Source organism: Nilaparvata lugens, chromosome 12 (assembly GCF_014356525.2).
Source record: "Nilaparvata lugens isolate BPH chromosome 12, ASM1435652v1, whole genome shotgun sequence".
NCBI lineage: Eukaryota > Metazoa > Arthropoda > Insecta > Hemiptera > Delphacidae > Nilaparvata > Nilaparvata lugens.
The window spans coordinates 21,354,424-21,379,755 of record NC_052515.1 but is presented as its reverse complement, the minus strand read 5'-3'; the positions used below and the strand labels follow the sequence as shown (position 1 = coordinate 21,379,755).

At 34.9% G+C, this 25,332-nt stretch overlaps 1 protein-coding gene across 1 annotated transcript in view; it reads left to right on the top strand.

Moving 5' to 3' along the window:
- LOC111056515 (ankyrin repeat and SAM domain-containing protein 1A) overlaps window positions 1–25,332 on the top strand; it is a 128,200-nt gene that overhangs the window by 67,356 nt on the left and 35,512 nt on the right. Inside the window, 2 exon segments of the mRNA XM_039439129.1 lie at window positions 3,368–3,602; window positions 6,275–6,328. Coding sequence (XP_039295063.1) covers window positions 3,368–3,602; window positions 6,275–6,328 — 289 coding nt within the window.

Genomic DNA, 25,332 nt, shown 5'->3' with positions numbered 1-25,332 from the left:
CGGTCAAAAGAGAACAAAGCTAGTACTAGACCGCAAGAACCTTTTTAAGATGCCTCAACTACGCCCGCATTACTTTTAATGTTATAAAGTGCAGATATAAAGATAGAATTCATAAAACTATCAGACTATCTACTACACAAGTCCAACTGAAATCCTCGCTCTTACTGTACATACATCCTTTCAAAACCCCTATCTATTTTCTCGACCGAAAACAATGTCACTGTGTACGGAGATCTTCGACGCGTTAGCGTGTCTGCGACGATCAAGTAGTGGGGGTGAACGTCGCTGGTCGCAGAGGGTGAGCTGGATGCGATCTGAGGAGGTGGATGGGGAGGAGGATGAGGACATCACCTGGGTGGACGACAATGTGTGGTATGACTCGCTGTGGGGAGGGGGGAGTCGGCCACTGAGGAGGATGAAGACTGGACCTATTCGGGGGCGGCTGACTACAAGGCACCGGTTGGTTTTCATTCAGTTGAAGACTTGCAATTGTTACAATAATATTTGTTGGAATAACAATAATCTATGATTTACAATAATCCCTATATTGTTATTAAATATTATAATTGAATTTTCATCTGTAATCTATAGTATATCTATCTAATTTATAGTAAGATAGTGAAACACACAAAATCTATCTTTAAATCATTGATCTTAAAAATAATATTTTCAAAATGTTATTGACCAAATTTTATATTGACTGTATTGTATGAGGATTGGGGAAGTCCTCATACTTTGTCAATTTGACAAATCCTTCATCGAGTTTCAACATTTCAATGTAAAACATCTTATCTGGGTCTGTAAAACGCCTATCTGGGTTTGGCGGTTGTGTATGCAGACAGCGCCTCAAAAGGTGAACATACACAGCAACAGATAGACATAATACAAGCCGAGAAAAATCAAACGTCTGCATGCAGATGTGAGCAGATATATGAAGACTGATAAATTTCTGTGTGTGTTGCAACATACAAACACATGGAGAGGGACGGTTCATCCGTCTACTGAATATGTCCGTCTGTTGCTATTTGCGTTTGTCCTGATGTCGATTTATTCGCAGAAACTTTTCGAAGTGTCATTCTATTGAGTGGTGAAAAAATACCCCTTTCAGACGCCCTTTCTCATATCAATGAAAATTAAATTATTTTCACATAAAACTAGTTTCAGGTATTATTTATGTACAATAATCCTCCAAGGCGTCATTTATGTTAATCCTTTACTAAAGATAAATTATGTTAATTCTTTTACTAAAGAATTTGAAGCTAGAATTGAAGCTGTCGTACTAAATAAACATTTTGCAACAGTAGGCCAGAAATATGCTAAAAACCTAATTCAAAATAATATAATTGAAATTCCCGAAACAATCTCACCTAGAACCTTACATAGCTTTTTTCTAAGCCCAACCAATGTTACAGAAATAAATAAATACATTCATGAGCTAAAACCAAACTCTTCTCCAGGTGCGGATGGCATAAGTAGCATATGTCTAAAGAAAATTTCAAACTATATTGTTTGTCCTCTTGAATTTATAGTTAATAGATGCTTTCTACTAGGATATTTTCCCAGAAAATTTAAAGTAGCCTTAATAAAACCGATTCCTAAATCCAATAAACTTGATTATCCACAAAATTATAGAACTATTAGTCTACTCAGCAACTTGTCTAAAATCATGGAAAAAATTATAAAAGCCAGACTGTTGAATTTTCTTGAAAAAATGAATTTATTGAGGGCAACCAGTATGGATTCCAAAAAGGTAAATCTACCAAGGATGCTGTGTTACATTTGACAAGTATAATCGAAAAAAATGTCAATAGTAATAAAAAAGCACTTGCTGTATTCTGTGACTTATCGAAGGCGTTCGATACAATACCACATTCTATATTATTAAACAAGTTGGAAAATAGTGGAATAAGGGGGATAGCAAAAAAACTATTCGCAAGCTATTTGAAGGATCGAACCCAAATTTTGGAAACTGATATCCAGATTATTAAAGATTATGGTCTGCCACAAGGCACTGTGCTATCGCCTCTTATGTTTTTGATTTATGTGAATGATTTATTGAAACTACGCATTCCGAATGGTATTGCTCTATCTTTTGCCGATGACACTGCTTTAATCTTTTCTGGCTCAACTTGGGATGAAACATTCAACTGGGCAAATCGCGGTCTTTCAGTGGTCAAGTCGTGGTTAAAAAGTCATATTCTAACATTAAATACAATATAAACTAAAAATATAACTTTTTCACCTAATAGAAGCGGTCAACCTTCAGAACATTTAAAACTAATAATACATAATCATAACTGCGACACTCCCAACTGTACTTGTTTCAACTATAGAAAGAGTTAAGTCAATGAAATATTTAGGAATTACGATTGATCAGCATATTAAATGGGACATTCACATCCAAAATCTTTGTTATAAATTAAAATACTTGATTACAATATTTTACAAAATTAATCAATTGAAAGACTTGAACATTCTCAGAACAATTTACAATGCATATGCTCACTCAATCTTCCACTACAATATAGAAATATGGGGAGCAGCCTTTGACACCCATTTCAATAAACTTTTTACTATTCAAAAGCATATCATCATGGCTGCGCTAGGAAGACCAAGACGCTATCCTAGCAGACTAATATTTGATGAGATAAACTTACCAACGCTTCGCCAAACGTACATAACAAACTTAATTATATTCATAAATAAAAATAAAATAAAAATCCAATAAGTCTGGCCAATAGTGCCAGTTGCACAAAAGCCGGTTAAATTTTAACCGTGATTCTCTGACTGGTTCGCGTGAATTTAATCACGGTTTAAATTTAACCGGCTTTTGAGCAACCAGACCTTAATCACTGAATTGAACATTGAAGAATAATCAATAAGATAAAGTTTCAGAGGTTTCTGAAAGAAGTCGGTTTCATTCAATTCGAATGTTGAATCAATCTTCGACTTGATTCGTTTTCAACCAACATATTTTTTGGAAATAAAGCAAACCAAATAAATAGCTACTGTTGATCATCTTCCAAAACTTTATTTTTTCATACAACATTTCAGTCTATTAACAAGAATTTCGCAATTCTTATATTTGTGTTCTCCCTAAATTGAAGTTCCTCCAACACTGTTTTCTTAATACAGTTACAAATTTTCAATATACAATTTCAAAAATGTCAAGTTTTTTGCTCCACTGCAACTTCTCCCAAACACATTTTCAAAAACAATCACTAACTCTAAACTCTAAACCAATTAGCCTATTGTATATATTAGATTCCTCAAAATTTTCAATACTTCCCGTCAGCTACTCCCAAAACACATTTTTTCTCGAATTTCAATCCATTAAATTCACTATTATTGTGTTTTGTGTTACCAGGAGTACAGCAACATAATGAAGAGGAGGTCGCGGGATATTGAGACGGAAACCGACGAGGAACTTTTGCTCCTGGTATTTCCCAGCCAGAACCACCACTCATCATCTGCAACGCACTGTCACAACGACGTATCAAGCGGCAGCGTATCATTGTCCAGCAGCGTATCATTATCCGACAAAAGCGTATCAACTGATAACAACGCCGTTGAAGAATTCGTGGGGGATGCACCTTTTGCAGGTGAGCTTCTACTAACGTTTTTCTCCTTTTAAAATGTCATGAATGTCTTTCATAGTAGTTGTTGCTAGTTATTATATTTTTTGTTTCATTGGAATATTCTTCCTCTTTATGACGATGTCCTACACTCTTCTAGGCAGGTTACCAGGAATAAAATTGATATAAAATCTAATTATCAATGAGTAGTTAATAATTTTGTGTAAGTCAATTATTTGCTATTCTAGCAAAGTCTCAACTTTAGAATCAAGGAATTAAAAAAATGTTTGAATTTCGGGGTGTTTCTATCTTTACTCAGTTTTATCTTCTAGTTTTTCTAAGAAAAAAAATAGGTCTTTTAATTTTTTTCTATATTATGAAGTAATATTGAATGTATGCGCTACAGAATGGACTGTTGAAGTTGGTGAGGTTTTTGTGTTATTGATCTTGAAACTAAAGGCTTTATAGTTAAAGTTTTCATAAACTTTAGTTAAGTTTTTATTGTTTTTAAACACGTTTGGACAATCGCATTGAATTCGAAGATGATTTTGTTAACATATATTAAGTATTGAAGAAAATCTCTTCAAGTTATATGCATGAAATACTTTCTCAGTCTTTCGCAAAAAATCGAACGATCAAGTAGAGGATATTGATTATCCAATCTCTTTTATTCTCAATTTGAATGTGAATCAATAATGATCTATTACAAAATAGACGCAATTCATAGAACTTGTCGTAGGTTTACTTCTAAGTGCATTACAAAACAGGAAATCGATGGGTGATAGTCGGGAATACTAAGTTTGAAATAATGAAGTAAAAGAAGAATAAAGTCCTGTGTCGGGCAACCTCTCACTTCACCAATCAGCGGATGTAGTAATCGTGTGACAAAACTATTAACTAACTGCAAATTGTGACTGCATTGAGATTTCGAAAGTGATAGGCCAATTTGAAGAGTCATTTTTCTTGTACTGTACTTTATCAAGTTGTGGCTTGAAGAGTCATTGTTTTTCGTACTGTACTGTATCAAGTTGTGGCTCAAAAGGCAATTGGTAGGATTTTTCTCGTTTCAAAGAGAGTTTGGATAGTAATAAATAGACAGGAATGATGGGTATCTTGAGTTTGTTTTTTTAACGGGATTAATTAGTATTTTCCTGAATTATTTTGAAACATATGGTTCTTGATACGTTTCTAATGAAATGAAACTGATACATATCGCTGTGTTTGGTTGAAAAGAACCATGAAATATTATAAATCTGACGTGTCCTGTTGCTGGAGTATAAATGAAGGATTATCAATGTCAAATAAATAATAAACAATGTATTATTTTTAGACAAATAGAATCAATCGGTTTATTCCATGATGATATAAGAAATATATTGGAATTGTCTAATCAGCTTCTGGAATGAGCATTCGTAGCATTCGAAATTTGATCGAATATTATTGACGTGTGATATGATACAAATAATTATCCAAGAATCAACTAGACTAGACTGTTGAAATGAAAAGCATCGGAATAAGAAAATCTCTGAACAACTTAACCTGGATTACAAATTATTTATTTTCTATTCTTATATATCATCAATATATGATTCTGGATTGACCTTGTAGCTAGCACTCAATTGAATTTCCTGTTTTGCTAGTTGTGCCGAAATTACGTAATTAGATATTATGTTGAGGAATTGTCGTACACCACCTATCTATGTAATTTAGTGAAGATAATTTTGACTTACACTATTGGAAGTACAGTATAAAATGGGGTTCTTAGCTGGTTGTAAATGAATAATTTCACAAAAATACAAGGCAACATAGGAAAATCAAATCAAAGACGAATTACCAGGGAAGAACTTGAAACAACAAGTAGCTTTGAAGTAGACTGCTTGATATTTTTCTCTAAAAAAATAGTAATTTTCCTTCTTTTCCGCTTTTGTTCCTGCATCTATCAATAGAGAACTTGGCACTGAGAGTCTGTAATATCCAATTAGTAATACGCTAGAAAACTTGAAATCAGAAACAAAAAGTCTTTGAATCGCACCTAAAAAGAAGTGACATCTCAAGGCTAAGTCCTAGTTTTCTCTTGCAGCAACGGACATCTCAATTTGTCGTACAGCATGTCTGTTAGTCTGAGCCATGACAGTTTTCGGCTGAAATAGTGGATCGTAAACTTGATGAGATCCCAAGACATAAAAGTTGCAGCCTGTTTAGGAGGTTGTATGGGGAATTGCGTGACTCTTAACAGTTTAATACAGGAACGTATTTTGAGTTGAGAGAGTTGAAAACTTCAATTTTGTTTCTACTGGGAAAGGGGCGGATGAGATTGTAATTCATGTTGATTTGACTTACTCTCGACTAATCAATCATTAATTGTTTTTAGAAAAATATAAATAGAATAATACCAAACAAAATACATTGCTCTGCAAAATACTCTGCAATTCAAACCAAAATATTCTTATTTTGGCTATAATAAGAATTTGGTTTCAATCATATTGAAACGTTAACAGGTAGAGAGGTAAGGTTAGTTCTTAAGGGACAACTTGAATATTAAACTACATTTACAATTTCAGGTGCAATCTGAACCTCAGGAAATCAATTCACCAACTTACTCTTTTTTTCTTCCATCATTATCATCAACACTCTATGATTTCAATTCTTTAAAAAAATCTATTTCCACTAACAACACTATTCTCTTCCATTTTTTATAGATAAAAACTATCTTGCCTCTGGAAAATTACGGCGATATTGTACTCTACCAAACAGTAAGATGAACTAGATCTGGTTGGTTTGAATTTGGGATTTTATCATTTTTGGCTTTAATACACATCCATCTGTGTTGTTTTTTCACTTTCACGTGTGAGACCCCTTTAGAATACAACATTATTACTTAACATTTGTTAGATCATCATCTTCATCATCAAAACTAATTCAATTACTACTATTCCCATTGCGTGATAACTCATCAATATTGATAAGGCTTAATTGTAGTCATCACCTTCAATAATCAGAATAATTTTACCAAATTTCAATAACGATAATGAGTTCCCTCTAATTCATTTGTATTATCTGTTCCTTATACATTTGTATATTTTCTTGCAATCCCTATGCAGAATAATCCATTGCTGAACTTGATAGATAATCATTAATTACTTGATCAAAAGGTTAAATTGATAATAAAATTGGAATACTTCACGATTGATGCAATCAACATTTTCGGACATAGTAGTTGCATTATACACGTTTTTATCACCTGCTGATTTACACTCGAGTGATTATTATGAGTTTTCAGGTTCTGTGTGATGCACAATTTATTCACAACAACAATATTATTCTGTGCTTATTCTATTCCGATGCAATATGAGCAAAATAAATTCTTAAGAGAAGAATCTTCCTCTTTTGAAGCTTTTGATTACAAATTGGCACTCTTATCACAGTATTTTATTAGATAATTATATTAGATATTTGGAATATTCATTATACTTCTAATAATGTTATGATAAAGTTAATATTGGGTTACTACAACAATTGACATAATTCAATTACGGACAAATTGAAGTAAAACTGGAGAAATGTTTGCGTTGTAATTATGATGATGATGATAATAGATTTATTTCTAAGGATTGGGAATTACTTTTAACGGGATCTAACTTGTGAACTTTACAAAGGAGCTCAATAGTACTAATTTAAGGCTGTGCAAAGGCTAAAAATAAACTTTTCCTCCACCTACTGTCTAAAGTACTTACTTTACTCCCTGAAACCTAATACTAAAGTGTCACTTTTTCGCTCTCGGTAGTAAAAAACAGAAAAACTCCCTAGGGAGTAAAAGTGACTCCATTTAAATAACATGGGGAGCATCTCTATTTTGAAACTCACATTGTAATAGGCTAGAAGGTCTAAGCTCAGATGAGAAAACATAATAGAGGTGTCTGTCATTGAGTCAACTGAATTCAATACCACAACCAGAAATTTGATTAACTCATGAAATATATGTTTGTATGATAATTATTATATTCTTAATATTAGTAGATGATAAAAATTTATACAATTTTTAAAATATTTTATTCTATTCAAAATACCAGCCAACAAATATTTTTGATCTGCAATTCAAATCTGAACCGCGTGATCTGGAGTCAGCCATTTTTGGTAGCTGCTCAGCTGATATAATGTTACAACTTTTGCCGATAGATAGCGCAATCGGCAGTGCCAATCAGACGACCGGTTTCTAGGTTTTAGATTTGGGTTATGTTGTTAGGAATCATTGTCACCAATACGTAATTTATTAGAATGATTTTATTTGCAGTTTCTATAAAAAAATGTAGATGGAGGAAAAATGTGTGTACATCACGAGCGAAAAATACTTTTTCTCCCTCAGAAAAATTGCTGCCCTCGGCTTCGCCTCGGGCTTCAAACTTTTTCCCACAGGGAGAAAAATTCGTACTTTTCACTTTAGATATACAAATAACCATTTTACTCGTGATATTTCTCAAAGATTTTTGATTTGTATATCATCAAGCTATCAAAATGAAAAAGTTTTCTCAGGAAAACATTTTTCTTCTGATCATTACTTTTTGAGATATGAGCGCCTAAAGTTTGAATTTTTGGGACAGAACATTTCAAATTTGGTACGATATAAATCCATGAGATTTAGAAGATGGATTCTTCATGGTATTTTTGATCTAGTAAAACAAAAAAATTTCTGAAAATATCAATTTTTGGAAAAGTTATTCAATTTACCAAAAATAACTCAACTAAAAGTTATTCTTAGTAAATTGAATAACTATCTTAAAAATTGATATTTTCAGAAAAATTTTTTTTACTAGATAAACAATACCATGAAGAATCATCTATCCTCTAAATCTCATGCATTTATCTATCACCGAATTTAAAATGTTGTCGCAAAAATTTAAACTTTAGGCGCTCATATCTCAAAAAGTAATGATCAGAAAAAAATGTTTTCCTATGAAAACTTTCTCATTTCGATAGCTTGATGATATACAAATCGAAAAACTTAGAAAAATATCACGAGTAGAAAGTTTATTTTTAGCCTTTGCACAGCCTCAACAAGTGGATTTAATTTGCAAGACTGAGTCAAAATATGTTTATGTATAGGGGAATGTTCAAAAATGTTTCACTTCCATTAACATCATAATAATTATCCATGCATGACTCATTAGAACCACACTATTGAGATTTTAATCCTGTAAACTTGAATAAGAACTATTGAAAATACAGTGATTATAATCATTCCCAGTCTTTAATTTCGTGATAAGGAATGTTACTGTATTACTGTATAACGCATGGGTGATATAAAATATTGAATATTCTGGTTAAGTATTATTCAATGTTGTCTTGCATAGTTGAATAGTAATACTGAATCATTTTTTCACGTAAAAGACACAATAGTATCTAAAGTCACAAGGACGGGAAGGTGCCTTTTGCAGGCGAGAATGGTGTTTCTAGTCGAGGCGTTAGCCAAAACTAGAATTTCATTTGAGCACTGCAAAATATATTCACGTCCAAGTATCTTACACTATTTTCTGTCATAATAATCTAGAAAAGAATAATTGAGTAACAGAAAACATTACCTCCTTGTGTTGACATTACTACATGCATTCTATAAACATAAGCTAGTTTACAAGTTTCGAATCAGGAATTTCTTGATTGTAGTTGACAAAACTTCACCTGGAGTGCTAAAATGCTGTTTTTGTGCCAGTTTTTCTGTTCCAAATTCGGAACTAGGAAACATACTCGACTGTAAAGAAAACATATGATTTTATTACAGTATAGTATGCTGTAATGAGAATCATTATGTTTATTTGTTCTACAATCAGCTGTTTACCTGCTTGATTTCATGGATGTGAAACAGCTGAAATTGAATGACTATGACAAAAATAATGTAATTGAACTCTCAACAAAATCAAAATTTGACATTTGAATGCGTTTCTAGCACGAGTATCCAAGTCCAGTGAATCAATAAACAACATTTACAATAATGGTAAACTGTTCTGAGCCAATAGAACTGACCCGGTAAATAGTGCTCTCTATCAGCAGAATTCAGAAGTACATTTCACATTTTCGACCAATCAGGAGAAAGTAGGTGGAGTTTGTGGATGTGTCTATAAGCGATCTCATAAAACGAATCTTGTTCCTCATTGGCTCCTTGTTTTCATATGTCTATCTTGTATCATAGAAAAAAATAATACTAATATTTTTCTGTCTATTCTGGATTCTGGATATTCTTTTATCTCTGCTCGTATTTTCTTGTATATCTTTCCTTTGTGTAACTCTATATCAATAATGTTGTAGGTTCATACATTTCATGTACATGTTCCTGCAGCTGTGCATCCTTTAGATTCCTGTATCCTTTTGCTTTTCTCTATCGTTCTGTTATCATTCTTGAGTATCGTTCTACTCTTTCTCTATTTCATCCATCTCCATTCCACATATTTGCACCCTCCATTTATTAGTACCATAATTACAGTTCATAGTTCTATTGTGAATTAATCCTTTGTTTCTTACGAAACTGTCTCTAATTTACTCGTATCTATCCCATTGTTGTACCTTTTCGTCTCTCTATTGATCTGTCTATGTCTTTTCAATGTGAACGTAACTTTTGACAATTTTTTGTGATCTATTAAAGGAACTATATTGTGCAAAAAGTAGTCTAATATTGAGATCACTGCGAAGAATTTTTGCGCAATTACCGAGAAATAAGGAAAAATTTTTGCGCAAATCCCCCTCCCCCTCCCCCTTCCCCCTCCCCCTCTAGAGTTTGTGCATGCGCAAACTCCCCCTCTCCTCCCCCTCTCCCTCTCCTTCTCCTCTCCTCTCCCTCTCCTCTCCTCTCCTCTCCTCTCCTCTCCTCTCCTCTCCCTCTCCCTCTCCCTCTCCCTCCCTCTCCCTCTCCCTCTCTCTCTCCTTCTCCTTCTCCCTCTCCCTCACCCTCTCCCTCTCCTTATCTTATCTCCCCTCTCCCAGTGAGGATGAGGGGGAGGAAGAGAGAGAGAGTGATCTTTCCCTCTCTCTCAGTGAGGGAAAAAATAATTTCCCTTTCTCTCTCTTTGAGGGAAAAAGGGAAAAAATAATTTCCCTGTTGGAAAAATTAATTTCCCTTTCTACTGTCAGATTAAAGTGAATCCGGTTTGCTTTCCACCCGACAGTTTAGAAGAAGAAGAATTTCCAAATTCTAAAATTCCTCTTCTTCTATGTGTGCTGTACAAACCTGCGGGCGTTGCTTTTTTTGGTCAAGTGTGCTCTCCGAGAATATCTATTAGTAAATTTAGTACGAACAAGCATTCCAAAAATATTTATAGATATTCTCAGACCTATATCACTTGGTGTGCTCAAATCAACATCATCAATATTTGCATTCACTGTGCAGTTCTCTTAGGAAAATTCGATTTCCACTGACATTAAGTTCCCACGAGCGTGAAAGAAAACTTTTAAGTTTATGCTTGTTTAAGACTAGAGAATACTCATTGGGCAAGTTGATAACCTCTTTAAAGTCTCCTTCACTATCAATATCAATTATGTGTATGCAAATTTCACCACTATCAGGAAATGTGACATTGGTTACAGTAAACCAATCGTAAGCCAAATGGTCAAAACCCCAATTTGCTTGCGGGTCTGCATCAATTGAAAATTCATTAAAGCTTGCGCAATCGAAATAAGCACTCATTTTATCGTCTTATCAGTTCGAACGTTTCAAAGCAAATGACACCTTCTGTTGCTGCAATTCGACGCGTGCTATACTTTCCTTATCTAATGTGATGTTACGTAGTGAAATCCATCGCTCGTGCCAAGGTTATAGAGAGAGAGAAATGGTGATGCGCTCCTATGTGTTTCTCTCTCACACAAGTAGCAGACTGGTATGCACCCAATTCGGGCCTCCTCGCGCGTTGCTGCTTTTCCTCTGCTGCAAAAGCCATGTGTGTTGAGTTTGCTCTCCTTTACTTCGTCATCCGTATACGAGCATATGCCTCTTTCCGCGTAGCGGAGCACAGCATTTTACGAATGAGGAGTAAAGAGAGAATAGAGAATTCATTCCGTTCTCCACTATGATCGACCGTTCGCTACTACTAGCAGTCCTGCTACGAAGTCTGCTTTCCCTCGCCAGCTCTGCTTTCCCTCGCCAGCTATGCTTACAATTAAATTGTTACCGCTCGTTATAGATTTTCTTTTGGGGCTAATACAAACCCAGCATATTGACCAAGACCCATTTTCGATGTAATCAAATCTCCCACCTGTTCCTCAGTCAAATTATGTTGTTTAGCCTCTATCCAATTCATATTAAAACTAACTTTTGCGTAATTCCTTACAATATCGTAGGCCATTTTGTGAATGAATAATTTTAAATAATCTATAAAAGCGGGTGAACATTGCAGTCTCATCACAGTATCTTTTTCAGAATTTGTAATCAAGGTTGTTAGTTCATCATTAACCTTTTTAACAGCAAGATCCAATTCATCTTTCTTAATAAAATCTTTTAAATCAGTTTTTGTGCATATTGCTCATTAATTTGTTTAATCAGATCATTAACAGCATCCTTTGTAACGAATTGTTTAATCCCATCAAAAATAGTAGCTTTTATTGCGTCTGCCATTCCAGATAATCTTTTTTCAAATTCTTCCTTAGTTATATTTTTACTAGTCAATTTCTCCAAAACAGTATCTAAATATTTATTATCAATTACTGACGGTTGTGTTTCATTTACTTTAGTAAAAATTTCTGTACTAAGCTGTTTCAGTTTAGTGTTAAGATAGTTTCTGTCCAAGATCTCTAAATTTTTAATTTTATCAGAAATGGCTTTCAATTTTTCGTCCAAATAAGATTTATCAACCTTATTTTTGTCAATACTAACCAACTGGGTTGAAAAGGTATCTGATAAATTTTTCACTTCTCCTAATGCACTCTGTAGAGTTTGTGTTCTCTCTATGATAACTTTATCAATATTTGCACTAAAATTCTGTAATGAACTTTTAACAGCTTCACTGATTCCCTGCTGATTTATTGAATCAATTATAGTCTGTGTTATGACATCAATATTACAGGAAACCTCAGCAGTTGAAGCGGTAGCAGTAGGTGTTTCAATCCGTCCGAATCGATGCAAGGTCATCGTGACACTAAATAATTAGTTTTGCTTCTCTGAGCTCTTCTAGTATAGATGAAATCTCAACATCATGAGCAGAATTCCCAGAAGCTTTTGAGGAATAGAGTAAATTTAATCTTTCCACTAGTTCATCAAAACTATCAAAGTATTGGTAATTCTTTCATGAGAAATATTTTTTGCAAAATTCAACAAACCTTGTCCTTCTTTTTAACAAGTTTTTTACTGGGAAATAATTTCTGAATCAATTGCGATTTAATTCCATGATTACGTTTAACATAGCCTCTTCGATCTAAATGTACGCCAGTAAGTAATAAGATACGTTTGTACTTGTCAAGGTCATCATTATTATAAAGATTTCTGTTTGGTCTCGCTTTGAATAATAATTCGAGTAATCCGCGAGTTAATTGAATTCTTTCTTTATCAACATCTATATATCCATTATCAAATATTACCTGTATATCACCGATATAATACTTTTCACTTTGATGTTTGTATGAAACTCCATAAGTAATTGAATTATTCAACTTTTCGTTATGAAACACTGTTAGGTATTTGCTCAACAAATCATTGATTCTGCTAGCACCAAGTGAACTCCCATCATCATCATCATCATCATCATCACCATCCTCCTCTCCCTCTTCCTCATCTTCATACTCATCATCATCATCATCTTCATTATCAATTTCCATACTCTCTTGTTCCTCTTTTACTTCTTCCTTTTTAGGTGTAAAATCATGATTAGAATGCAATGTAGATTTGGTTTTTCCCAATTCAATTATAGGTTCAATTAATGGCGAAAGAGATTTCCTATTGAATTCATCCGTTCGTTTTTCAAAATTAATAAGGCTTTTATGCTTGTCACTAATCACCTTTCGTAATGTCTTAATCGTTTCTATTAAATTCTCCTTCCTGTTATTTACTAAGCTATTTCCTCTCCTCTTCCTCCCCCTCCTCCTCCTACTCTTATGTGTTTTAGACAACATGACTGCACAAAGAATTATACTCTACTGAGGGGAAAGTATCGTGTCCAGTGAATCCCGATATTTTCCTTCCTTTATAGTACATTCTTTTAAAATTGTAAGAAAGTTATGCGGTTTACGATTCCAAACTGTATGACAAAGTTTACTGAAATCTTTATAAGACATATCTCCTCCAACATGATCTCTGTGAATTAATTTGAGACTCAATAAATCCATTTTAAAAATAATAATCATATTTGCGTTATCCCTAGTGAAATGTTTCTGTGTGGCACCATAACTCTGAATTAAATATGCAGTATCAATATTACGATGACGACCCATTGTAAAATATTCTCTAATCTGTGGGACATGGGAAAGTTGCAAATCATCAAATATAACTAAGCTATACTCGGGGATTCGGTTAGGATGTGGAATTTGGCTCACATCATCTTTCATGTGAAAACCGATATTTTTCAAACCTGCAAATACCTGTTTTAAAAAGACATATTTTGGTTGATATAAACTTTTACTAAATAAGTAAATGTGCTTAAATTTTAAACCATTTTCAGCAAATACTAAATTAAATAAGAGATTTGTTTTTCCTCCAGCACTAGGAGAAATTATTAACATTCGCGCATTGTGAGGTAGCAGATTCCCATTTTTACAAAATGTAGGCTTTTCTTTATTTGTAATTAAGGTATCAAAGTTAACAATTGGTAATTGGCTCATGATTACAAACGTACAGTACGTGATCTGATAAGCCACTGAATAGTTAGAACAAAGGCACTGGTATTTAGAACAATGACCGAGGTCATGATGACGCTACTTGTGTGAGAGAGGCGTTTCCCAGAGATTGGAATGCAGAGCAACACTCTCCACCTCCTCTCCACATCATCAGACAGATTATGGATGTTCAAAAGATTCTTATATTACGAAATGAGAACCAATTTTTTATGATGTCAAATAATACTTCTAATATATTTTCAACAAATGTACATCATGATATTTACAATAAAATCTTCGATAGATTATTTACAATAAATGTACATGTTATTTACAATTGATTACAAAAGATTATTTTTCATCTAATAATTGATCTTTACTAATATAGCTAGGTTTAGAAAATCCAATCCATTTCACTAACAATCCTTTTTTATCACGTTTTAATATTTTTTCAATCAAATACACTTGTCTCTCCGTTTCGTTTAATTGCGTTTTTTTAATTTCTTCTGCATAAAACCGGCCACTAATTACTTCACCGTTTAGATCTCTCAGTGAGTAGGTTATAGGTTTAGAAGGGAATATGGAGTGAATCACAAAATACTCTGCGCTCCAGTTTATGTTATAAGATTTATCGAAAAATAATCGTTTCTTCGAGATTCGCACGATATCGCCTAGCTTAAATTTTGGTTTTGAATTTTTCAATTTATATCGTCTATTGAATGCAGAATTCAATGACGATAAAACATGTGTACGATCTTTCCTACGAACATCTTTAGGTTTCATTCTAATTGAACTGTGCACTGTAGCATTATAATTTTTAACTAAACTGTCTAGATTGGTTAACCAGTTTTTTGTTCCGTGCTCAGTTAAATATCTATAAATTTTTGCTTTAAGTGTTCTATTAACCTTTCAACTATGGAGGCTTTTTTATCGGTAAAAACATGGTAATGTTTAATACTATATTTATCTAATAATGCTTTAACTTTTGAATTGAAGAATTCTGTTCCCTGATCTGTTTGAAACAGCTTAATGCCCTTATTTTTAGAAATAATTGGTTGGAGAGCGTTAAATACAGATTGACTTGTCTTGTCTTTTAATGGTACACAATATGCAAATTTTGTAAAACAATTAATAACAACTAAGATATATTATAACCCTTATTAAAACGTGATAAACTTATCATTTCAATAAGGTCTGCTTGAAGGAGATCTTTTTCACTTTTCAGTTCATACTTGCGAGTGGGATAGTTCACACGCGGCACGCTATGAAGCTCTAAAGCTAGCTTAGATCTAATAATATTCATGATATTTACAACAGACAAATCAAATTAGTGGTGTTGGATGATTGTCACGACACATACTGATCAATCAGTTGAAGTGTTGAGACTATAATGACCGAAAGGCAGAGTATTCAGACCATTTTCTTCAATGTATCTTTTATCGTCATAAGGACTCAAACAGACCTTAGCACATTCGACCTGAAACATACTATGGTTATAGGATCTTAACATACTAAATTTTTCTACATGTACACTACGTTCAAACAATGATTTCTTATACAAATTAAAATTAAGTTTTCTACATTTAACCGATGACTTTACTCCTTTTGCTACGCATTTATTTACAACCTCGTCATCATTCTCATTACAAACTAAAAAGCTGTAAAGTTTCGATCTAAGACCTATAAATTTAGAGATCGGCCTTGAGCCCGTTTCATCCTTAAACTTACCTACAACTTTATTTCTCTCCATGGAAAAGCAAGGGTGGGCAGGTGGATAGTTGGAAGTATCGAAAAGGGTCAAATTTTCTTTAATCAACTGATACACATCTTCGACTTTTAGGTTTAGAAGAAAACTGTCGGTATCGGTCATACAGAGTTCTACGCGGTTCCAGGGTACGATTTTTTGTAATTTGCAATAGAAAAAATCGTACATATGGAATTTACTCAACTCCAGTACGGAAAAGCCGGAATAGACAGGTTTGTTCATTTTAAGTTCCAACTTGCGAGAGAAAACCGCGATCACGTCCGGACTAATTATTTGCCAGCGTTTGCATAACGGATTTGAAATGTACTTGTCTAATCGTTTTTCGTCTGTAATAATTTTAACATTCATATGTTTCCGAACTGATTGTATAGTCTTACCAAATATCAAGTTACAACAGGCCTTAAAGAAGGATATTTCAAATTATTTTTCGCGTTCTGTCTATTCGGATATTGAAGTCGATGTAGCTTTTCAGCCAGGGAGATTGGGAAAAACTAATGACGCGATGCACTTTCAATAATTTCAAACCGAGCTGAAGGTAGAGTTTTAAATTGACATAGTGTACAATGTACTTTTCACGGTTAAAAAGTGTGTTCATGAGTTTTCTGGTCACTCCCTGACCGTTCTCATTTGTCTGATACTCAGACAGCAATTCCCGCGGGGGAGTTAAGTGTAGCGGCGCGAGAGGGAAGCTGGCATGCTTATCGTGTAAATCTTTCGGGTACTCGAGATCGCATTCAATTATGTAACCAGTTCCTGAATTGCTGTCCAAATTCGCGAAATCAAGTTTGGAAATTTCTTCCTCTGTGAGGAATTTGAAATTCCCAAAAGGGAGGGGTCTGCTCATAGCTTCCGAGTATAAACTGTTTGCATCGATATAAAGCAGATAATTAGACGGTTTTGAAGGATCGTATGTTTCGGGTAGATGTTTGTTATTTGCTTCGCAATAACGTTTACCGATAAATGACACCCCACCCCTCATCCCCGCCTCAAACATAAGATGCATGTCCGGATCTGTAAGCAATTGCAGTTCGACTTTAGTGTACTTCAACATGCAATTCCAGGTGAAGTGCGCGAGAGAAAGAAAATGGGTCACATCAAGACCGTATGAGCTAAAAAGCGTAGACCTCATGGATTCAAAAACTACCGCTAATAGCATTACGTCCAAACATAAATAAAAATCGTGATATTCACCCAGATTTTTCAGCTTGAATGTTGAGAACACTCTTTGCGCATGCTCATATTCTTCGCGAGACAGAGGTGTATCAGTTAAGTCGTTATGAAAACATTCAATGGGAGGGAGCGATGTTTCCGCGAATTTTTCGGGACAGCTCATGTACGAGTAGGGATATACTCCTTTTTTCAACAGAAGCTGTCTGTGTTCGCGAGGTGGATCATGAAACACCGAAAATAATCTTTCGAACTTCTTTTCCATGTCTGTACTTTCTACCAAATTACGCACCAATACTTCCAAGGATTCAGACATAAACTTGTAGGAATCTAAAAATTTAATTTTGCCTACCGAAAGTGACAAAAATCTCTCTGACGTATTTGCGATGCAGGATATTTCTTTTTTACATTTACCGAGCGCTTTCAGAATAAAATGCGAATCAAAACCGGAGAAATTATGGAAATAACACGAAATGTACTCCAGAGTACGTGCTGTTAAATTGCAAGAAACGTGTGCAGCACACAAGTAATTACCGGTTTCGTGCGCGTGGTGACAGCATTTAATATCGGTTTCTGAGAACGGTTCAGCACAAAGCCCGCAGTTTACTGAATTTTGAAATTCGCGCTCTTCACTTTCGGACAAATGTTGCATCGGAATTTCACGTTTCATATCCTCATACAAAATTTCGCCAAGATCTGTAATTTCCTGAAGAAATTTCTCCATGATTTTTTCGTCTAAACTACTCGATCTATGGAGTACTGGACCGTACGCGATTTCTCCGTTAATGTCGATAACAACGAAACAATACCCGCAAGGAATATGGCGTGCCGTTTTTCTTGGTGTAACTACGAGTAATTTCATCGGAATCTGAATCATCATCATCAACATTATCATCATTAATATTCACAACGTATGTTTCTAAATCCGCGTAAATGGTGTACTTTTTCTTTAACGTCGCGCCTAGTTTCTTGAATTAATTGTCTCTCCGCGTTTAGGATATGAAACGCGCTGAGATTCAAACTTGGAACAAAGTTCCATATGTTTCATCAAATTTGCTTTCCCGTCACAATTTATAGATTTGTTGATGTGAACCGGTGAAAACAGAAATTGCATACATGTACTTCTCCATGGTGTTTTGAAAGGTGAGAGAAAAGTCGCGATAATCCGTTTTTTCCGTTAGCGGTGTTGATTAAACAATAATGTGTTTTTCCTGCATCAGCTTTCAACAATAAAAGATTAATTTGGTGTTTACGCGTGCGGAAAATGCTTGTACGGTAGGGAAAAAATTTTTTGTTGTCATAGGCGATGACGTGAATTGCAATATCCGGATTGAGTATTTCGAATTTCTTAATATTGCGTGTCGTCACCGGGAAATTTACTCCTCGCGTATTAAGTCTGTGAGCAAACTTGCTCAAATACTTTACAGTCAAGTTCGCTCTATTTGGTTTCTGATGGAAATACGCGAGCACTGACCATAAAAAACATTTTTCGTCAGAGAGATTTTTGACATTTTTAATACATTTTTTGTTTTTCAAAAACTGGGGTGTTTGAATGAAACTGGATGTGTATATAGGATTAAATTTAATCACGTTCACATCCAGTGATTCAATTTTCTTTAGCACCCATCCACTCCCATGTCTTACGAAATTTTCAAAAGATGAGAGGATTTTTCTCACAGCCAAGAAAAAATGCTCATTAAAATCATCATAGTTCTCAAGCATGTTTAGCGCTATGTTGGAGTAACTATGTAGATTTATTAGAGATGAAACAGACTCATCAACCTTGTCATCCAGCACCACTAATTTATACAATAAAACGTTTAAAACTATGTACCACCTTACATTTCCATCATACCGTGCCGCATGCTCCCTAATTATCTCGAAAACTCGAGTTTTCGTCCTCTCAAGCACACTCTCAATGTCAATATCCTCCTCGTCGTCCTCAAAACTGATGCGATGGCGAACTGCGCTTGAATTGATCCCACGAAGTCTGCGTTCCCTCGGCATGATACTGAAAAAACAAAAGAATAATGATCAGGATGGCATAGGGGCAATAATTAATAGTATGTGTAAAGGAATGTAATTCACAATCAGTTGTGAATTGGCATTCACGATGTTATCACAAGGACAGATAATGTTACATGAAAGATTGAGATTATTAACATTCGATAAAAAATGGACAAAAACTAGTCAGAATTTGTCGGCAGAAAATATGGCGAAAGACGGTTTTGTATTCGCAAGTGAACCGGATATTGTGCGCTGCGTATTTTGTTCAGTTTGTATAGGAGATTGGGATCAAAATGATTGTGTAGTCAACGAACATGCAAAATTTAGCCCAAATTGTGCATTGAGAAGGAAAGGAAATATAACAATTGAAGATGAGAATTACGATAATAATATTCTACGATTATATGAAGAAAGATATTTATCATTTACTAATATGCCAGAAGATTTATCTGTACAAGGAGAGTGGTTTGAAAAACTGCCACCACACCATCTACATTGTTACATATGCAAACCATTAACTGATAGAGCAGAATATTTTGCAAGAAATGGTTATTTCTTAAATAACTTTCACAATCTACAATGCGAGTTTTGTAAATATATTATCGTTGAACCATTTGAAAAAGTAATGCATACACCGTTTTGTATATATTATGCTGATGAGTCTAAGACAAAAGACGCTCATCATATAGATGAACCGAAAAAATCACAAACATGCAGTATAATGTAGAAGGTTAATTTTATCCTCGGAGGAGAAAAATTGTTCTCGGAGGAGAACAATATCGTCCTCGGAGGAGAAAACTTTAAGTAAAAATGAACTTACATGTGTTGATGATGACGAAATGAAATAATCGACTTCTCTCAGTTAGCTCCTCGACTCGGTTCAGGTATTGTTCCAGCTTAGCTCCTCGCCTATGATTTTCTCGATGTAGGTAAGGTTCCTTCACGAGAGCACAACTGCTTATGAGACCGAGTTGTGAGGTGAGAAAATGCTGTGAAAAAACAATGAAATATTTAATAACTGTAACCAAATATATATTATAAAAATCAATTTAGTGTTATTTCACAAAAATATGAGAATATAACAAAAATTTTCACTTACAATCAATATAATGTTAGCGGTGACCTCGTGCTAAAGCTCTGGGGAGTATTGGCAGTGTTCGCCAATTGTGATACACGCCTCCTTTGTGTTTCTATCTCACTCGTACAAGCCTGCAACAGACAGAGAAACGACTTGCTATATAATCGCTTTTCTCAGTGGAAAATCATCATTCACGTTAGAGAGCTATTAGTACGCGCTAAAATTCTCGACACTTTCAAAACACCATGGACAAGTCACACCGTGCATCCTTCAACTCCAACTCCAACTCCTCGCAAATGTTCATCTTGCCACACAGCCCGCCTCCGAAGAGGGAACTCAACTTCTGGGAGCAGCAGCAGCAGCAGCAGAAGCGCCGCAGCACGGCTACAACATCAGCTGTCGCCTCCACCTCTGCTGCTGCCGCCACCTCCTCCTCAGCCTCAACCTCAGATCCCTTGAAGGAACAAGGGATCTTCGTCCAAGATGAGGATTCCAGCATCATCGTGGGAGACAGTACCCCTCCGACGCAAGCAACTTGGGCGCCGCGACGAGCAGCTCTAACATCTGTGCCTGCCGCCCCCAAGCAGTCTGTCAAGAGGAGGCTGTTTTTCGACGAGGATGAGGAGGAGCCTTCCAACATCCTCACTCAATCGAAGGTTAGCATACAAAAATATTATTATTGTAATGTACACAAAAGATTTTATAATCTATGAATCTATAATCGATAAAATCTTTTGTGTACATTACTACAAGTCTCTATATGTTTACTCGAATAAATATGAAATTACTGTGAGCAAAGTCTCAAGACTGAGCGTTTAATCCGAACACAGATAAATTTTTCACACGATGGTTGTATTGTTTAAACATGTTTACTAAATATGTTGCATGAAACATTCCTACTGAAACAATTTGAATTGGAGAATTACATACTGATACATATATATATATGAAAAATCAAATCATATGTTGTTTGAGTGTGAAACAAAAATTTGCATGATTAATGAAAGGTGAAATATTTATGTTTTCTGCAATCATTTATGTTGATTGTAATGAAGTGAAAAATTTTTTTCCGATAATTGAGAGTTATGTCAGAGAATTTCCAAGTTATTACTCACATTTTTTGAGTAGTGAATCTGTTGAGCGCAAGATCACTCTCTCATGTCAGAGAATTTGCGAGTTATTAGTCACAGTTTTGAGTAGTGAATCTGTTGAGTGCAAGATCTCTCTCTTGTATGATTTTATAACCTGAAACAAATAAGAGTCTAATGAAATATTTTTCAACAGAAACGTGCGGTGGAAGAGGATGAGGAGGACAGCTCCATAATGACGCTGTTACAGCAGGAGGAGGATGAAATTCTCCCCGAGGAGCACTTCCTCACTGTCATCAATAGGTACGCCCCGAAACCCTGGACTCCTCTAAGAGAGTTGATGGAGGGTACGCCTTACCCTATTGAGGACGTGAGGGAGGTCTGCAATCAACATGGACGTCGCGTGGTGCTCAAGATCCGGCTGTCAGGTCAGAGAACAACAGATGTTTACATACCTGAACGTTTCACGCTGATCTTGACCCCCAAAGACATCCAAAATTTTAAAAGTAAATGTAAATCATTGTTACTGTTTGTCAAACATATTAATCAGTACATGACCGACATCAACATTGTCAAAATGCATAAAATTTAAATCATGATAATTATATTACCATTTAACATTTTATGAATTTTATTATTACTTATTTTGTTAATATCTTGTAACAAATTTTCGGACTTGACATTGCATCGCCTTTCGGCATATATTTTCGGACTTGACATTACATCGCCTTTCGGCAATATAACCTATATCTTGTAAATCACAATTTTCAAGTATTGTGTTATTTAGTTTTGGCACAAGCCATTACATATATTTTCATTATAATCTATAATTTTCAAGTATTGTGTTATTTAGTTTTGGCACAAGCCATTACATATATTTTCATTATAATCTATAATTTTCAAGTATTGTGTTTCCTCCACTTCACTCAGCTGAGGTTGTATGAATCTATAATTTACAAGTTTTGTGTTAAGGTGACAATTGCATCGCCTATCAGCATATACATAACCTATTTTGTTAACCGCATAATTTACTTGTTATATATCAATAAAAAATAGTATGTTATTCTATAAAAAGTTTTCACTCACCTATCACACTAGTATACGTGTAGAGAACTCAATCACTCACTCTCCAAGTTGCATTGAGTGATAAGAAAAATTAAAATGTGTTTTATAGAATGAAGTGTGTACGCACGCGCAAGCATGCGCATGAGCTGACAACATCGGCCGATCGCTCACTGTGTCAAGGTCGGCTCAACGCTCTGCCTTCCTTGTTGTGAAGTGAGGGCGTTGGCCTGCCACATCTGGTGTGATGCATTTCATTCATTCGCGACCTTGCAAGGTCTTGTATGAATGAATGCATCGTACACATGGCTGGATTGGTATTCCATTCATTCTTATCAATATTATTTTGTGTTTGAGTTTTTCACATCAGCAAATGCAATGTCATTTTGCAAATGCATTTCAAATAGATGATCTGAATAGATGAATTCAAAGTATTATTCCAAATTAATAGAAAATTTCCATTTTTCTTTTAGATTGAGTTAGTGTAATGATTAATTAATTAACTTTAGTTAATGTTCAACCATTGAGTTGAAAGGTAATGAAAATGGTGGTATGTAAGAGAAAGCAAAGTGGAAGAAAACGAGGGAGAGGCTTCTTAAGCTCGGCCGCGAAAGTACTTAAGGGGGCGGCAGGGGCTGCTACAGGTATTACTTCAACTATTTTAAATAAATTGATCGATGTAACACCCTTTGAAATCCCCATAGCACCTGGCTACCAGTATTGCGGACCAGGAACCAAACTTGAAAAGCGATTAGCACGTGGAGATCCTGGAATAAACAAACTTGACCAGGCTTGTAAGGCCCACGATATAGCATATTCACTAAATAGTGATAATTCTAATCGAGCCAAGCTGACAGAATTCTAGCGAACGCAGCGTGGGAAATTTTTAAAAATCCGAAAACTCCCCTAGCCGAGAGAGGTCTCAGTTACCTTGTTACGAATGTAATGAAAGCTAAAAATTACTTTGGTGGTTCTTTGAGAAAGAAGAAGAAGAAGAAGAAGAATGAAAAGGAAAGGTTATACTAATGATATTAGACGCAAGGCTATAGCTCAGTTGAAACAACATATAGCAGGTAAAGGGTATTATTTGAAGCCGTACCCCCCGCTTAGTGGTGGGCGACTTTTAATTCCACCCCCACCCCCACCATCATCATATGGTGTGAGTTTATTCCCTCAAAAACAAGTTAAGAAACGTAGAACAACAAAGAAGGGTGGTAGTAGGAGAGGTCAAAGAAGAGCAAGAAAAAACCATGAATATTGAAGGAGAATTGAGTAACTATGATTTAATGGATTGGGCTAGCTTATTACAAATTCGTTTAAGAGGAATATATATGCTAGATGCATTACCCAAAAAAATTCTAAAAAACGAAAATGCGATCGTGAATTTGGACAAGCACAGCCAACCGGGGACACACTGGATTGCATATAAGAAGGTAGGAAGTAATGTATGGTATTTTGATCCAATTGGAAATTTACAACCTCCATACGAATTGGACAAATATTGGAAAAAAGAAAATGGAGTAAATATATTTTATAATTTGGATCACCTGCAACCATTAGATAGTGATATTTGTGGTCATCTCACGTTATTGTTTCTTGCAAATCAGTTGTAATTAAGTGTTTGTGTTGAACACACATTTCAAGATGGTCGTTATAACGTTAAGATCAAAGTCAAGTAACCTTTACGAACATTTACAAGAAATTATAGAATTGGACAAAAATAGTGAATGGGAAATTGGTCTGATTAATTTTTGTAGTTACAATAGTATAGCAAATGTAAACAAAGGAACAAATTCTAGCTTCAAATATGGTGATAAGTTAATCTTGTTGGATACCGGTGCATATGAGCTTGAGGATATTATAAAGTCTATAAAGCATAAATTGAACTATGATGAGAAGAAGAATAGACTTATTATACGTGCAAATGCAAATACTATGAAGATTGAAATTTATTCTGATAAGCCTATTGATTTAACACGCTCTGATTCGATTGCTAAGATACTAGGTTTTGATAATGTAGTTTTACAAGCAAATAAATGGTATTATTCCAAACATCTGGTTAACATATCGAGCATTGATGGTATTCTTGTTGAATGTAATTTAGCATGTGGCAGTTATTCTAATGGAAAAGAAAAACATATAATCTACGAATTTTTGCCAAAGGTTCCTAGCGGTTATTTAATAAATGAAGTACCCTCTCCAATTATTTATGTACCTTTGAATACACGTCGAATTCAAACTATTAATGTAAAGGTAACAGACCAGAACGGATCGTTTATTGATTTCCGCGGAGATACAATTACAATTAGACTGCACATACGTGAAAAACAAAAGTAATGGGATATCTTATTTTCAACCCGCGTACACGTAGTACGTGTACGCATAATCAGGACCTTAGTAGAGAAAAGGTCGCGATAGCGTCAACATCTAGTAAACATAATAATAGGGCGTTATCAGCTAAAAGTGCGAGAACTTTGGAAAGATTAGGTTTTATAGTTGATTGGCGACATGTCAGGAGGGGCCGCAATTAGTGATATTCTGGACGTACAGACAGAGCTTCAGTTTTATAATGACATAACCAAATTCCAGTTTCATACACATACAGTTTATTCGGGTCAAGAGATAAAGAACTCTGATGAAGCTCGAATTGGAATAAATTCACTGGATGTTTATACTCTACCTTGCAAATCTTTTATATTAATTGAGGGAACGGTGAGCTGTACAAAGCCGGCAACCCCTGCGATTACAGTAGCAGGGGAACAACTGAAGCGGCTGGTGCACCCGTTGCGGCAGACTATAAATTAAGCA